We start from the raw sequence: 13,718 nt of genomic DNA, 5'->3' as shown, positions 1-13,718 counted from the left end.
GCACATGCAAATGATCGCTCTGCCAGATCCAGTTTGTGCTTTGAGGAGTGGCTCTGTCTGTTAAAGAACAAATTCTTGAAATATTGGTCACTCTGGTGGTCAGAGGAAGTGCAGTCTTCAGGGAAGGGAACCTTCAGACTGGGCTTGGGAGAGACAGTAAATTATGTGGACTATGGACCGCTACCTCGCTCAGTTGAATGTGCTGTGGCTCGTCTGCGGCTTGGTCATGCTGGTGTGAAAGCCCACTTGGCCCGCTTCAATTTGGTCAATTCCGGCATCTGCCCCACATGCAACACAGAAGACACAATTGAGCATTTCATTTTGCACTGTTCGCTATACATCAATCAGAGGAGGGAGTTTCGCTCAAATCTGGAGAACCTTTTACTTCCTTGGAACCTCATCACAGCTCTGGGAGGGGGTGATATTCCCCAAAAAAGGAGAACTGCAGTCATTCATCGCCTGGGACAATACCTGCTAAAATGCAGCATGGTGAACACCCTATGAAAATTATCAGTGCCTAATTCCTTTGTTATTTTCTTCCACACAAAATACCCTTTGTGAGAGCATGAGGAGAGATTCAAAGTGAAGTGAAGAGGCAGTCGAGTTGGAGTTTTCAAGAAAAATCAAGTTGTGCTCAGGCTGGGAGGACTGCTTCACACCCGAAGTCTTAAAATCAAATAAAAAAAAACAGATGGCTTAAGTGGCTGTCTGGCTGAAGAAGCCCTAGTGCCTTCCGGCAACAGCAGTGGCTTTTACATACAGTTTACACAAATGAGGCTAAACTCTGCTCAATAAGCCTTGTGCTTGTGATGTCAGATGTAACAATCCTCTTCTATCATTTTATTCATTTATTTGTTTACAAGTAATTGTTACTAGTAATTACTTTGCTAATGCTAAAGCTTTTGACAAAGTTGACCACGGGGTGCTATTTAGAAAGCTGAGGCTGTTGGAGGGTAAGAGGAGGCCTGTTGTGCAGTTGAGGTGGATCCACAACTTCCTTACAGATAGAGTAGGCCTACAAGCTGTTTCAATTGGAAACTTGAAGCAAATGTGAATTGCAGAGTTCTGCAGGGCCAGGGCTCATTGCTTGTAGCCATGGACTGATCCTCTTCCACCCAGGGTATCCATCCAAACCCTGGTCTGCACCCCTGCTCAGTCTGCTCCCTCCTGGTCACAAAGCGATGTTACTCATTCCTGTGCTCCATGTGCAACACCTGGTGCCACAAGCAGTGCTCCGGCCTTTGCTCCATTCACCTCTACTCCACAGACTGGACCTGCCCTACGTGCAGACGGTCAGACCCCATCCCAGCCAGACCCCTATCCCCCCTGCCCCCCTGGCCTCCCCCTTTGCCCCCTGGCCTCTCCCCTTGCTGGCCCCCACCCACCTTTGCGTTCTCCAGTTTAACTGCAAGGGGATTCAATCCAGCACAGTTGAACTGGCTACTTACCTTGCCAAGAATGACGTGTCGGTTGCTTGTCTCCAGGAGACCAGGCTATCAGCCGCATCCCGCCCTCTTCCTTCCCCGGATACGCGCTGGAGCGCAGGGACTGCCCCAGAGGTCATGGCGCCAGTCTCATCTTGATCCGCCATGATGTCCCCTACACCGGACGAGACATCTCTCCCCTCCTATGCGGCGACACCACCATGGAGGCAATTGCAATCTCCATTCCTCTTAATGGCTCACCTCTCTGTATTATCAATGTATACATCCCACCAGCCTCCTCCTGCCCCCCGGGATATTCCCCGGAGCTTGTGGACATTATCTCCATCCCGGGAGACTGCCTGATAGTGGGTGATTTTAATGCCCACCATCCCTCTTGGTTCTCCCACACGGAAGACCAGAGAGCTGCAGCCCGAGGGACTGCAGTCGACGACCTCGTTGCTGGTTCCTCCCTTGCCTACCTCAATGAGGGACTCCCATACCTGCCTCCCCTCCCATTGCCCACCCTCCACTCCAGACCTTGCCATCATCAGCGGTCACCTACTCCTCAGCACCTCCTGGGCTCCGCAAGTCGCCCTCAACTCAGACCACCTGCCCATCCTGATCCATCTCCCTTCCTCTGCTGATTCCCCAACCCCCCAGGCCGCCCACTCCTATGTCAACTTCAAAAAAGCTGACTGGCCCGCCTACATGGCAGCCATTGAAGCGGCGCTCGAGACGGTCCCTCCCCCCACCTTGTGTGGCGGAGAGTTGACCTTAAGGGAAGTCTTGATGACCGCTTGACAGCATATCCCTGCCAGATTCAGGAAGGACTTCTCCCCATCAGTCAACCCTAGCACCTGGTTGCTCATAGAGCAATGGGATGATATTAGGGGTGAGCAACCCAACTGACCCATGACTCCCAGATCTCAACCTGAAAATAGGCCTCTCCATACAGGCCTACGCCAGGAACACATGGCAAACGCATCTTGCGTCGTGCAGCAGACGAACCAACCAATCCAAACATTGGAATCTCCTCCGCTCCCTAGCCGGAAAGCGGAACCGCCCTCCCCCCAATCAGCAAATCCAATTTGGTCATATTTCCCTCTCCTCCCAATGCAAGATCTCCGCCTTCTGCAAGCTTTTCACTTTGGTCGCTCCTCACTCTCAGAGCCCCTCCACCCGCCGCCTCATACATCGAATACAAGCCCAACATCCCCTTGACAGGGACTTCTCCCCTTTTACCCCCGACATGGTGAAGCTTGCCATCGCAGCTGCCAACAACTCTTCCGCTCGGGGTCCTGATGGCCTCATGGTTCTTCATCTTAAGCACCTCAGCCCGCATGGACTTCAGTTCCTCACCCATGATTTCAACATCTCTGTCTCCACAGCTTCCATCTCATCGGTTTGGAAAAATTCCATTATTATTCCAATTCTCAAACCGGGCAAACCCGGAAACCAGGGCTCCTCATACCGCCCTATCTCCCTCCTCTGCCCGGCAGCCAAGATTCTTGAGCGCCTGGTTCTCCCATATATCTTGGGATCTCTCACCCCCGTCCCCTCGCAATATGGTTTCAAGCCGGGACATTCCACTGTCACTGCCCTCCTCCTACTCGTGCACCAGATCGTGATGGGTTTTAACTCCTGGCGCCCTCCAGCCCGCACAATTGCCGCTGCAGTTGACCTCTTGAAGGCCTTTGACAGCGTCGACCACCCTCTCCTTCTGAGCATGATCGCGGCCTCGGACCTACATCATAACCTGGTCCGTTGGCTGTGCTAATACCTTAGAGGCAGGCTGGCGTCCTGCCTCTACCTCAGAACGCAGTCGCCTTCCAGGGCTGTTCACTTCAGAGTGCCTCAGGGCTTGGTCATCTCGCCAGCTCTCTTTAACCACTTCATCTCCGACATCCCAGTTCCAACCCCCAACATTGCCTCATATGCGGACGATCTGACCATCTTTGTGTCGTCCCGGAGGCTTGACGCTGCTGAGGCTGAGCTCGCTGTGCTCCTTCGGAACGTCTTGGATTGGTTGGCGGCCAAGAAACAGGGTGTGGCTCCTGGTAAATCCTCAGTCACGCTCTTCATACCAGACACCCACCAATCTCGATCCCTCCCTGCTGCCACTATCTGCAACAGCATCATCCCCCTGGATAAAACCTCTAAAATCCTGGGCGTCACCTGGGATATGCACTTTATTCTCCCCTCATGCAAGAGCCATCACCACAAAAGCGAAACGTTCTCTTTGCATCCTAAAAGCCCTAGCTGGTACCAACTGAGGCTTCTCCAAGGAGGACATTATTGCCACCTACCGAGCCATCACGCCCCCAATCCTCAACTACGCGGCCCCCATCTGGTACCCTGTTGCCTCATGTACAGCAGTTGCCAGCCTGCAGATAATACAAAACACAGCATTGAGACTAGCCACCGGCTGCCTCAAAATGGCCCTGGTCTCCCACCTTCACCAGGAGACCAGCGTACTCCCATTAGCCGCACATCTAGATGTGGCTTGTGCCCAGTTCCTTGCCAGGGCCCTGCCCTCCAGCCTTCCCATACCTCATTTCGTATAATTTCTGTTTTCCCTGGGGGAACGCCCCATGAAAGCATCCATCCAGTCGAGGTTCGGTCACCTAGTCACACCATTCTTGGATAATGGCATAATGCCTGCTGGTGCCTACAGAGAGGCCAAGCAGGCCCTCTGCAGGGAGATTGCCTCCTGTGTTGCGGCGACTGACGCCATAAATGCCGTACTTGCAGCCCCGCCACCGCCAATTGCATCAGTGGAGGCCTCACTTTCCCATCCCTACCGCTCAGCGTTATCCCAGCTTTGCTCAGGATACTGCAGCTCCCTGGCGTCCTACTCCGCCAGGATCGGATGCTCCCCTAGCTCTTCTTGCCCAGAGTGCGGGGATCCCCTCCAGTCCATTCAGCACCTCTTCACTTGCCCCGCCTTCCTCACATCTTTCGGCGTCTCCTCACTGTGGGACAACCCCGTGGAGGCAGCGGCTTTCCTGGCCACCCTCCCCGCCTTTGCCCATCTCCCCCTCTTCCGGTGCTGGCCTCCCGCCCACCACTGGAGCCTCCCCCCGGCATGCATGACAGATGCAACAAACAACAATAACAACAATATTTATTGAGTTGAAACTCATAGTCATTTGTGGACAATACAAGAGTGCTGATGATCATAGATGACCTAGACTGGAGAACTAGAGCCATGTTAGATGCCCTTGCCAAGGAAATAGTCGTGCACAGCCGGCAATGGATGGGGTGGATATGGCGGACATTTAGAACTAGAGAAGCAGCACCAATGACTGCACTCTTCAGAGGCTCAGAGCCCTTGTGCTCAGAGCCTTGTGAGTATTGCTGCCAACTTTGGTTGCCACTCAAGGTGGGTGCAGTGCGGAAATTAGGGACCGGGTCAGCAGACCTTCACATACAGGATCAGCAGCAAGAGGGAGCTGAACCTGAACTACTGGGAAAGTCTGAAACACCTGGGACTGTACTCACTAGAGAGGAGAAGAGAAAGGTATATCATACTGTACACTTGGAAGATGATAACTGGACTGGCTCCCGACTTTGAGAGTGAGACCTCCAGAATAGTGACACGTTACAATGAAAGTAGGGGGAGACTGTGCAGGGTTCCCCCATTTAATAACTGAGCTGTGGCCAGAGTACAGACTCTTCGTGAGGGATCACTGGCTGTTGTAGGACCGAGGCTCTTTAATGCCCTGCCAAAAGCACTGAGAGGAGGGGAGTTCAACCTTGCAACATTCAAGAGAAGACTGGACAATTGGTTGAGAAAGATCCCAGATTGTCCAGTAATGGAAAACTACCCCCAACAAGTGACAAGCAACAGCATCTTGCATCAGCTGGCCCAAAGGAGGGCAAATGTACGGAACATGTCCAACGTTACATCCGGGACCCGTGGGTAGGATGACCTGCCTAGCGACTACTTGGAGACGGAGGACAACAAAGGCGGCACATCAGCGTGACCGGGGATTAAGAAGTCCCAAACTCATCATAAGGTCATAAGGTAGGAAACACTAGGTCCAAAACATTTGAGTGCATAAAATCCTGGAGGATGTTGGACTTAGACTCTGAGAGGAATTGCCTTGCAAACTGTTTGAAAAAGGACATAGGGTAATTCAAATCTCTTGGCAATAATTCATCTGTCCAGTCTGTCTCTATGTAAAGTGAAAAAAATCAGCCTCAACACAGCATAAATATGGAGAGAGAAAATGTGTATCCATGCAATTTTATACAACAAAGTAGGAATAAGATGCACTGATTCAATTGGACATTAGTGTAGTTTGGCAGAAGTGTAGTCCAAACTACACATTAGTGTAGTTTGGCTCTCTGGTCTTCAACGAAACCTGATTCAATTGGAGTACACTTATTTTACTTCTCTGACATTTCATGTAATTGGAGGAAATTTAAACATGATTAGGTCAATAAGGCATTTCAAATAATACACCTATAAATATAACCTGAGTTTGACTCATACATTAACTGTGATGACTGATGACATGCACTTCATTCATTGTTCTCTGGTGGCCAGGAATAGATTTCTTTTTAGCACATTTCTCATTTATGGAAAAATGCACTATTGTGCTCGCCATGTCCGTCTGTCCGTGACCTCAAGTATTCGTCGACAAGAAAATGCGCTCTCTGTCACTCACTGCAGTGAGTACTGAGTTATAATTTTTAGTGTCTAAACCTTCTACTACTACTACACGCACATTCCAGGTAGAGGGCTTGTAAGGACCTCTACCTGGAAACTCTGACTTGTATGTGTCACAGGCTATGATTTTCCACTTGACACTACCATTTCTACCTTTAAATGGTTCTTGCAGCAAAAAATAGCTTTGTTTTGTGAGCTGACCAATCCTAATAAAATTAGTTTCAAGTTTCTTTCTCTGCATAGTTGATATTTCCACTGAAAATGCCATAAACTGGAGTAATTCTGGTCACAATGGTTAGGATCATGAATTAGAAAATTTAGCAAACAACATTTATTATGATGTCAGTATTGCAGGTATTGATTGAAATCAGCCCAGTTGATGTTACCTGGCATGGTTAATGTTGCTGGAGACTTGAACTGTGATCTTCTAGATAATTGTTTAGTAACTCATTGAATGCAGTTCCCAAAAACTAACAGCTGCCCGCTGGTGTTTGGGTTTCAATTGAACCTTCTAATTTAAAATACTAAATATGCTTTTTCTGGTATTCAATCGCATTACTTAATACATATTCTATTTTACTATTTGTTTTTAGTAACCACAGAAAAATACCATGGGTCGTTGTTCAAAAGATAAGAGGGATATTTATTACCGCCTGGCTAAGGAAGAAGGATGGAGAGCACGCAGTGCATTCAAGCTCTTACAGATAGATGAAGAATTTAATATATTCAAAGGTAAGTAGTGCCTAATTTATTTTTGTAGCTGAATATAAGACAGCTTCGATGCACACACTACAGTGACAGATGAATGATTTTTACTTCCCCTGCTTCATGGTTACAGTGTTCTTCAAGATACATTTAAAATATTATCAAATCTCCGACATCAGATTACCTACCTGTTATAATGGATGGTTACTTTTTTTTTACCAGAAGCCCAGAGCCTTTAGAATACTTGTCATGTGGTTTTTATTAGTGGTTTTAAATATTTGGATGTACATCACTAGAATTGTGTTGCCTGCCTTCAATTTCAATTTTATGCTGGAAAACATTATTTACACATTTTGTAGTTAACAATACTGATTGAAATATTGTTGATTTTCTATTTTAAAGTGCAACTGAATTGTACTGTCATCACATCCCCTAGTCAGGTCAGAGCCACACAGAGGTTCTGGTAATTTGCTACATCCCACTGTCCCACATGCTGCTCTTTTTATGGCAATTTAACATCAGGTGGCTATCTGATTCTGAAAGTGGACCAAATACGTATCTTTTTAAATTGTGTCTTGTTGATAATTAAAACTAAATTCTTTACTAATGCATTCAATGGTTGATATGACAGACAGATAAAATATATAACATTTTTACAATATAAGTTAACTAGTTAACTTATTTATTTAGAATTGAGTAATTGTGTATGAAAATAGGTATTAATGAAGTGCATAATTTTGAAGGATAGCTTTGCTGAATATTGAAAGAATTCAGTAGGTATGTGTGGAGTTGCAACATTATGAATTATATAGCCGCATTCTCACTTGTTGATTGCAGTTTGGGTTTTTCATTGATTATATACACATAATATAATTTATCAGTATAGGTAGGTATTATAATTTGTCATAAATTTAGTAGGTACTTCTGAAATGACCAAAAACCATATAAAGACAGGCAGTCTGTGTGCAAGATGGATCTTAGTTTGTGTGTCTGAATATCTTTTAGTTCAGGACGAGTGCAGTGCATTACAGTTGATAACTACACAAGGAAAGTTTCTCTTGTTCTGTTCCAGGAGTGACAAGAGTTGTTGATCTGTGCGCTGCTCCAGGAAGCTGGAGTCAAGTGCTGCTGAGAAAATTGAGGTAGGTAACTCTTCTATTTATTTGATGGACAGGTCTCTATGATTGGCCTCAGGTAGAAAAAAAGTCTCTCTAAATAAGTTATTCACAAGTTATTTTTATGCATGTAACACTGGACAAGAAATTTTGAAGCAAGAAATCGAAATCAAATCTGTAGACTTTGATGTTTCTAAAAACATTACCACTTTAACAATTGAAATGATGAATCAGTAATGTATGATTATTGATGTATTTTTGCTGGAATTCCTATGTATCAACATATTTTTTGTCACATTTAAAGTTTTTTAGTTGTTGATAAGGATGATGCTGCATATGGTTATTAGTGATTTTTGATCGTGCATTCTTGTCTGAATATGTTTCTCAATTTAACCTAATTTACTCATTATTATTTATAGAAACATTTATACTAATGCCTAAAAAGACTAATGAGAGATGTGCATTACATACTCATTCATTAAATTATACACCGGTAGTGCAAGAATAATTCTAAAAAATATGATGAATTTTCTTGTCATTGTCTGTATTCTAAAATTCTTGCCTTATTTTTTATTGCATCAATCAAATGATGTTAAGACTCATCATAAATTCATGTTCAGGCACAAATCAGCAGCTCCAGATGAAGTTAAGATTGTGGCAGTTGATCTGCAGGCAATGGCTCCCCTGGAGGGCGTGACATGCATGCAGGGCGACATCACGAAGGTGGAGACAGCGCATGCCATCATTGAGCACTTCTCCGGGGACAAGGCCCAGCTCGTGGTGTGTGATGGTGCTCCTGATGGTGAGTGATGGTGGTGTGTGATGGTGCTCCTGTTGGTGAGTGCTGGTAGTGTGTGATGGTGCTCCTGATGGTGAGTGCTGGTGGTGTGTGATGGTGCTCCTGATGGTGAGTGCTGGTGGTGTGTGATGGTGCTCCTGATGGTGAGTGCTGGTGGTGTGTGATGGTGAATGGTGGTGAGGGATGATGATGCTGGTAGTGGCCGACTACACTCCTGATGGTGAGATGTGCTGGCTGGTGTAGCATCCTAGTTCACAGAAAAAGGTGCTATTGTATGTTAGCATGCTGCTGGGGGCGTTGACAAGGCTGGTGGTGGTAGGTAATGGTGCTGCTGGTTTAGTCAATACTTTGGTCATTCCATGACATGTCTCTAATATTCTCGTCTCCCCAACACTCCTTCCACCCTGCATGCCACGTTTGTCTCCCTCTGGTGACCATCATCAGCCAATTTTTCTTATCAACTCCATTGTTTGCCTCTGACATGAAGTCAACACCTTTGACACCAGTGATGACGTAACGACACACGCCTGTAACACAAATCACACGCCTGTAAGACACGCCTGTAACACAAATCACACGCCTGTAACACACAACACACGCCTGTAACACAATACAGGCCTGTAACACACAACACACGCCTGTAACACACAACACACGCCTGTAACACACAACACACGCCTGTAACACACAACACACGCCTGTAACACACAACAGACTATTGTAACACACTATGTAACACACATCACTCATATAACTCCTCGTCACCAGTGACGGGCCTCCACGACCTGGACGAGTTCGTACAGTCGCAGTTGCTGGTCGCGGCGCTGAACATCGTCACGCACGTGCTGCTGCCCGGCGGCACCTTCGTCGCTAAGATCTTCCGTGGTCGCGACGTGTCGCTCCTATACGCGCAGTTCGAGCTTTTCTTCCAACACGTCGAGATCGCCAAGCCTCGCGCCTCTAGGAACTCCAGTATTGGTGAGCACAAACTGGTATATGGTGTGCTCACCTGGAATACATTGTGCTCATCTGAGGGTAAGCTGAAACTGGTATATATTGTGCTCACCTGGAATACATTGTGCTCATCTGAGGGTAAGCTGAAACTGGAATACATTGTGCTCATCTGAGGGTAAGCTGAAACTGGTATATATTGTGCTCATCTGGGGGTTAGTAGGAAACTGGTATATATTGTGCTCATCTGGGGGTTAGTAGGAAACTGGTATATATTGTGCTCATCTGGTATATATTGTGCTCACCTGAGGGTCAGCTGAAACTGGTATATATTATGCTCATCTGGGGGTTAGCTGAAACTGGTATATATTGTGCTCATCTGGGGGTTAGTAGGAAACTGGTATATATTGTGCTCATCTGGTATATATTGTGCTCACCTGAGGGTCAGCTGAAACTGGTATATATTGTGCTCATCTGGGGGTTAGCTGAAACTGGTATATATTGTGCTCATCTGGGGGTTAGTAGGAAACTGGTATATATTGTGCTCATCTGGTATTTATTGTGCTCACCTGAGGGTCAGCTGAAACTAGTATATATTGTGCTCATCTGGGGGTTAGCTGAAACTGGTATATATTGTGCTCATCTGGGGGTTAGTAGGAATTGGTATAGTTTGGTGCGCACCTAACCGTGAGTAAGAATTGGTGTAGATTGATGCTCACAAGATGGCGAGCAGATATGCTTGGTTTATGTAAAGCAATTGTAGTAATTGATGTTGTTGCATACAACTGCGAATAGCTTGTGGTGATTTTCAATGTAATTTATTTGAGAACATATGGACCTTGTTCAAGTGTTGAGCAAACTATTTATTTGTATGGTGAAGATGATGATGTCCATCTTAACTTCAGTGTCAAAATGCGGCTTAACTGTGCTGCATGTAATTTGCTGCTGACCGATGAAGTGATAGTTTTGGGAGTCATCGTTGGGCCACTTAAAGGAGAGATCCTTCAGAACTGCTGTGTTGTTGCCACTGATCTCAGTGTTGCGGACGTGCGAGGGTTGCTCAATTGTCTGTGTTGTTGCCTGACGTGTGTGTGGTGCTGACTGACGTGTTTGTGGTGCTGACGTGTGTGTGGTGCTGACTGACGTGTGTGTGGTGCTGACGTGTGTGTGGTGCTGACGTGTGTGTGGTGCTGACTGACGTCAGTGACGTGTGGTGCTGACACGTGTGGTGCTGACGTGTGTGGTGCTGACGTGTGTTGCTGACGTGTGGTGCTCACGTGTGTGGTGCTGACGTGTGTTGCTGACGTGTGTGTGGTGCTGACGTGTGGTGCTGGTCTCGGTGCTGCAGAAGCGTTCGTGGTGTGTCGCGGCTACTCCCCTCCCCCGGGCTACACGCCCACCATGAGCAACCCTCTGCTGCACGCCTCCTCCGCCACGCACGACTGGAAGGACCAGCTCCTGGGGCCTGTTGATCGTCTCATCGTGCCCTTTGTGACATGTGGTGACCTGTCAGCCTACGATGCTGACACCTCATACTCCCTGCTGGTGGGTGCCTCTACCGTCTTATTGGTTTGCCGCGTGAAATTCTGCTTTTATTAAAGTTGTATTACAGTTGCGCATCAGGGGATGGTGCAATGTTGGGGCATGGGGCTGCAAGTTGTTGGGAAATTCCGTCTACGAAGATTTTACTCTTTTAAGAGTTAGTTAAGTCATTATCCAATGTGCTTTTAAAATTTCTGCGGCAGCGTTCGTTACAGCTCAAGTTGTGTTTTTAACGGCGTGTTTGCTGTGGAAATTCATTAATTATTTCCTTTGAAGATGATCACTTGTTTTGATTCACGATCGTTTGCGATACTTTTCAATTGTTGAAACGTGCTACTCCAGAACGATCAAAAATTTTTCATTAGCGAAGAATTAAAAAATGCATAGAAGCAGCTGTTTCTCATTTGAATAGAAAAAAAAACTAGCTAGGTATCGATTCCGATGTCAATCTTGCATTTTCCGAGATCTTTTGGGAATGTTATATCCAGATATTTAGCAAAATTAATTATAAATCAATACAGAAAACTCGTTGCTCATTTTGTCTACGCCCCAACAACCGAAAACAATCCGCATTTAAATAATTGAACCCCTTGGATGAACCAGATACCTGATTGTTTCTCAATGTGTAGCGACGTTACGGCTATAACACCCTCTAACCTAATTGTTATTTGGGTTTTACTTTTGTGTTATTGGTGCTGCTGCAGGAGCTTGGGATTGGTGAGCCGTACAGCTATAAACCTCCTGTTCAGCCGCCCATCAATCCAGCCTACCAGTCCGCTCTGGACCAACGCCGGGCGACCGCTACAGCCAACCCGCCTCCTGCTCATGACATCCAGGACCAAGAGAGTGGCCACCAACAGAGTCCATTTATTCTTCCGTAACCGTCGTGTTAGGCAGGCAGTGTGAAGGTTGATCTTGGAGCAGCAGTGCACGGCTACAACACGTCCGTCGTTGCGGGCGGACGAGGCGCGGAAGGCTTAAGGGTGGTTGTTCCCGGGTTATCAACTGCGTGGTTACCAAAATGACTGTTCCGGGGCGCTGCAGGCCAGGGGGCGGTGGGCCCAGGATCGCGCGGCGCGAAGATGTGAAGCTCGAACTCTTCAGGGTAGCGAGTTTTGTCGGCCAGTTGTTCGAGAGGGGAGGCTTTGTTATTGCCGTTTCTTCTGGATATCGTTGGCGGTAATATGCCTCTATTTGGAGTGTAATTCTACGTATCAACAGAGGTTCACATAGCGTGAAATTAACCCCCATAAGATGTTTTGCAATCTTATTGTCTCGAGCCAATATTGGCCTCGCTTTGTGTTCTAGATCACAAGCCGCCGCACTCCTCGAGAGACGGCTGAAGAGTAAAATATACAAGCCGAACTGTCTTCGGAAGTAGTCTGACTATAGTTGGACCCACTTCATCATTACCATTTTTGTGTCCATTATTACTGTATTTCCATTATAACACATTTTTGACATTCTACTTCATCTAGACCACTCGAACGTCTAAAATTTCTGCTAGTCTTTAAAATAACCTCCGGCTTTAACTTCATCTTCAGTTGTTTCAGTCATCCACGATCGTATGGTCCGCTGGCTGAGACTTTGAAAATTTTAGATGTAGTTCCTTGCCGCTACATAATGAAGGTTCATTACGGAGAGGGTTGTATTTATTGACAAATAATGGAGATTTCAGTTAAAACATGCAAATAGGACCTTGACTTGATTACATTATGCCTCATGAGTCATGTCCTGCTTCAGATTTTGAATTCGAGTAAACTTCTCAGCCTTCCGTGTACGTTATATTGTTATCCCAGCTTTTCAAGTTACCCTGTGACACCTTCTCTTCTCCACCGATCTGAGCAGGACCACTCTACTCTAACTTATTACTCGCACAAAATTTAGAGATTCTCCACTCTGGTACGACCGAGTTTAGTGAGTGACACCTTTATCAGACTGCCGTGCAGCTTTGTCATAAAAATTTCTCGTATACTTGACTTTTCATATCCCGTTTTAAGGCACGAGGCGTTTAAATTTTGTTTAGCAATTCGAAATGAGTGTTTTTAGGGCACCCGAGGCGATTTGTGTGTTGAGTGAAGAACACCATTTCCCGACAAAGTTAACTTTGAATTCGAGTGATGAGGAAAATTCTCTGATTCTGCTCGCAAGTTTCCATTATGATGATATTTAATGAGAATATTTTAGCTGTTACTTGCTACGTGGAACTGAGCTCAGGGACTGTCATTCAAATCATCTGCGAATCATACTTAGATACCCTGTCATATCGTATATGCGATGTATTGTTTTCTATGCCTGTGATTTATTAACGACCCAACTGGAGTCTGCTGCGCTCCCGCTGCTCATCGTGTTCCCCGTTCACGCATAGTGCGCCAATCAGCCCTGAAGGGAACGTTTAGCTTATTTCCGTGAACTGTAACCAGCTTTCAACGGACTGCGACCTATCAGGCTAGCTCGTCAGAGGAACTTCATGCAACCTGCCTGGCTGCCATGCACCAACAGACCAC

The 13,718-nt window shown here is 46.4% G+C and overlaps 1 protein-coding gene across 1 annotated transcript; it reads left to right on the top strand.

Moving 5' to 3' along the window:
- The first annotated feature begins 6,517 nt into the window (after positions 1-6,517).
- On the top strand, positions 6,518-13,183 carry LOC108669705 (putative tRNA (cytidine(32)/guanosine(34)-2'-O)-methyltransferase). The gene is made up of 6 exons (XM_018157109.2): positions 6,518-6,831; positions 7,877-7,946; positions 8,540-8,721; positions 9,487-9,696; positions 11,018-11,214; positions 11,916-13,183. The coding sequence occupies exons 1-6, from the start codon at positions 6,711-6,713 to the stop codon at positions 12,090-12,092; spliced, it is 957 nt and encodes a 318-aa protein (XP_018012598.1). The 5' UTR covers positions 6,518-6,710; the 3' UTR covers positions 12,093-13,183.
- The last annotated feature ends 535 nt before the right edge of the window (positions 13,184-13,718 follow it).

This window comes from Hyalella azteca, unplaced genomic scaffold (genome assembly GCF_000764305.2).
Source record: "Hyalella azteca isolate HAZT.00-mixed unplaced genomic scaffold, Hazt_2.0.2 contig13241, whole genome shotgun sequence".
In the NCBI taxonomy this organism is placed as follows: Eukaryota; Metazoa; Arthropoda; class Malacostraca; order Amphipoda; family Hyalellidae; genus Hyalella; species Hyalella azteca.
The sequence above is the reverse complement of the archived record's forward strand: the minus strand, read 5'-3'. Positions and strand labels throughout refer to the sequence as shown.

Coding starts and splice junctions, on each gene's coding strand:
- LOC108669705 (XM_018157109.2), top strand. CDS start 6,711: ATGGGTCGTTGTTCAAAAGATAAGAGGGATATTTATTACCGCCTGGCT. Junction 6,832..7,876: donor AGAATTTAATATATTCAAAG/GTAAGTAGTGCC, acceptor GTTCTGTTCCAG/GAGTGACAAGAGTTGTTGAT. Junction 9,697..11,017: donor CTCTAGGAACTCCAGTATTG/GTGAGCACAAAC, acceptor TCGGTGCTGCAG/AAGCGTTCGTGGTGTGTCGC.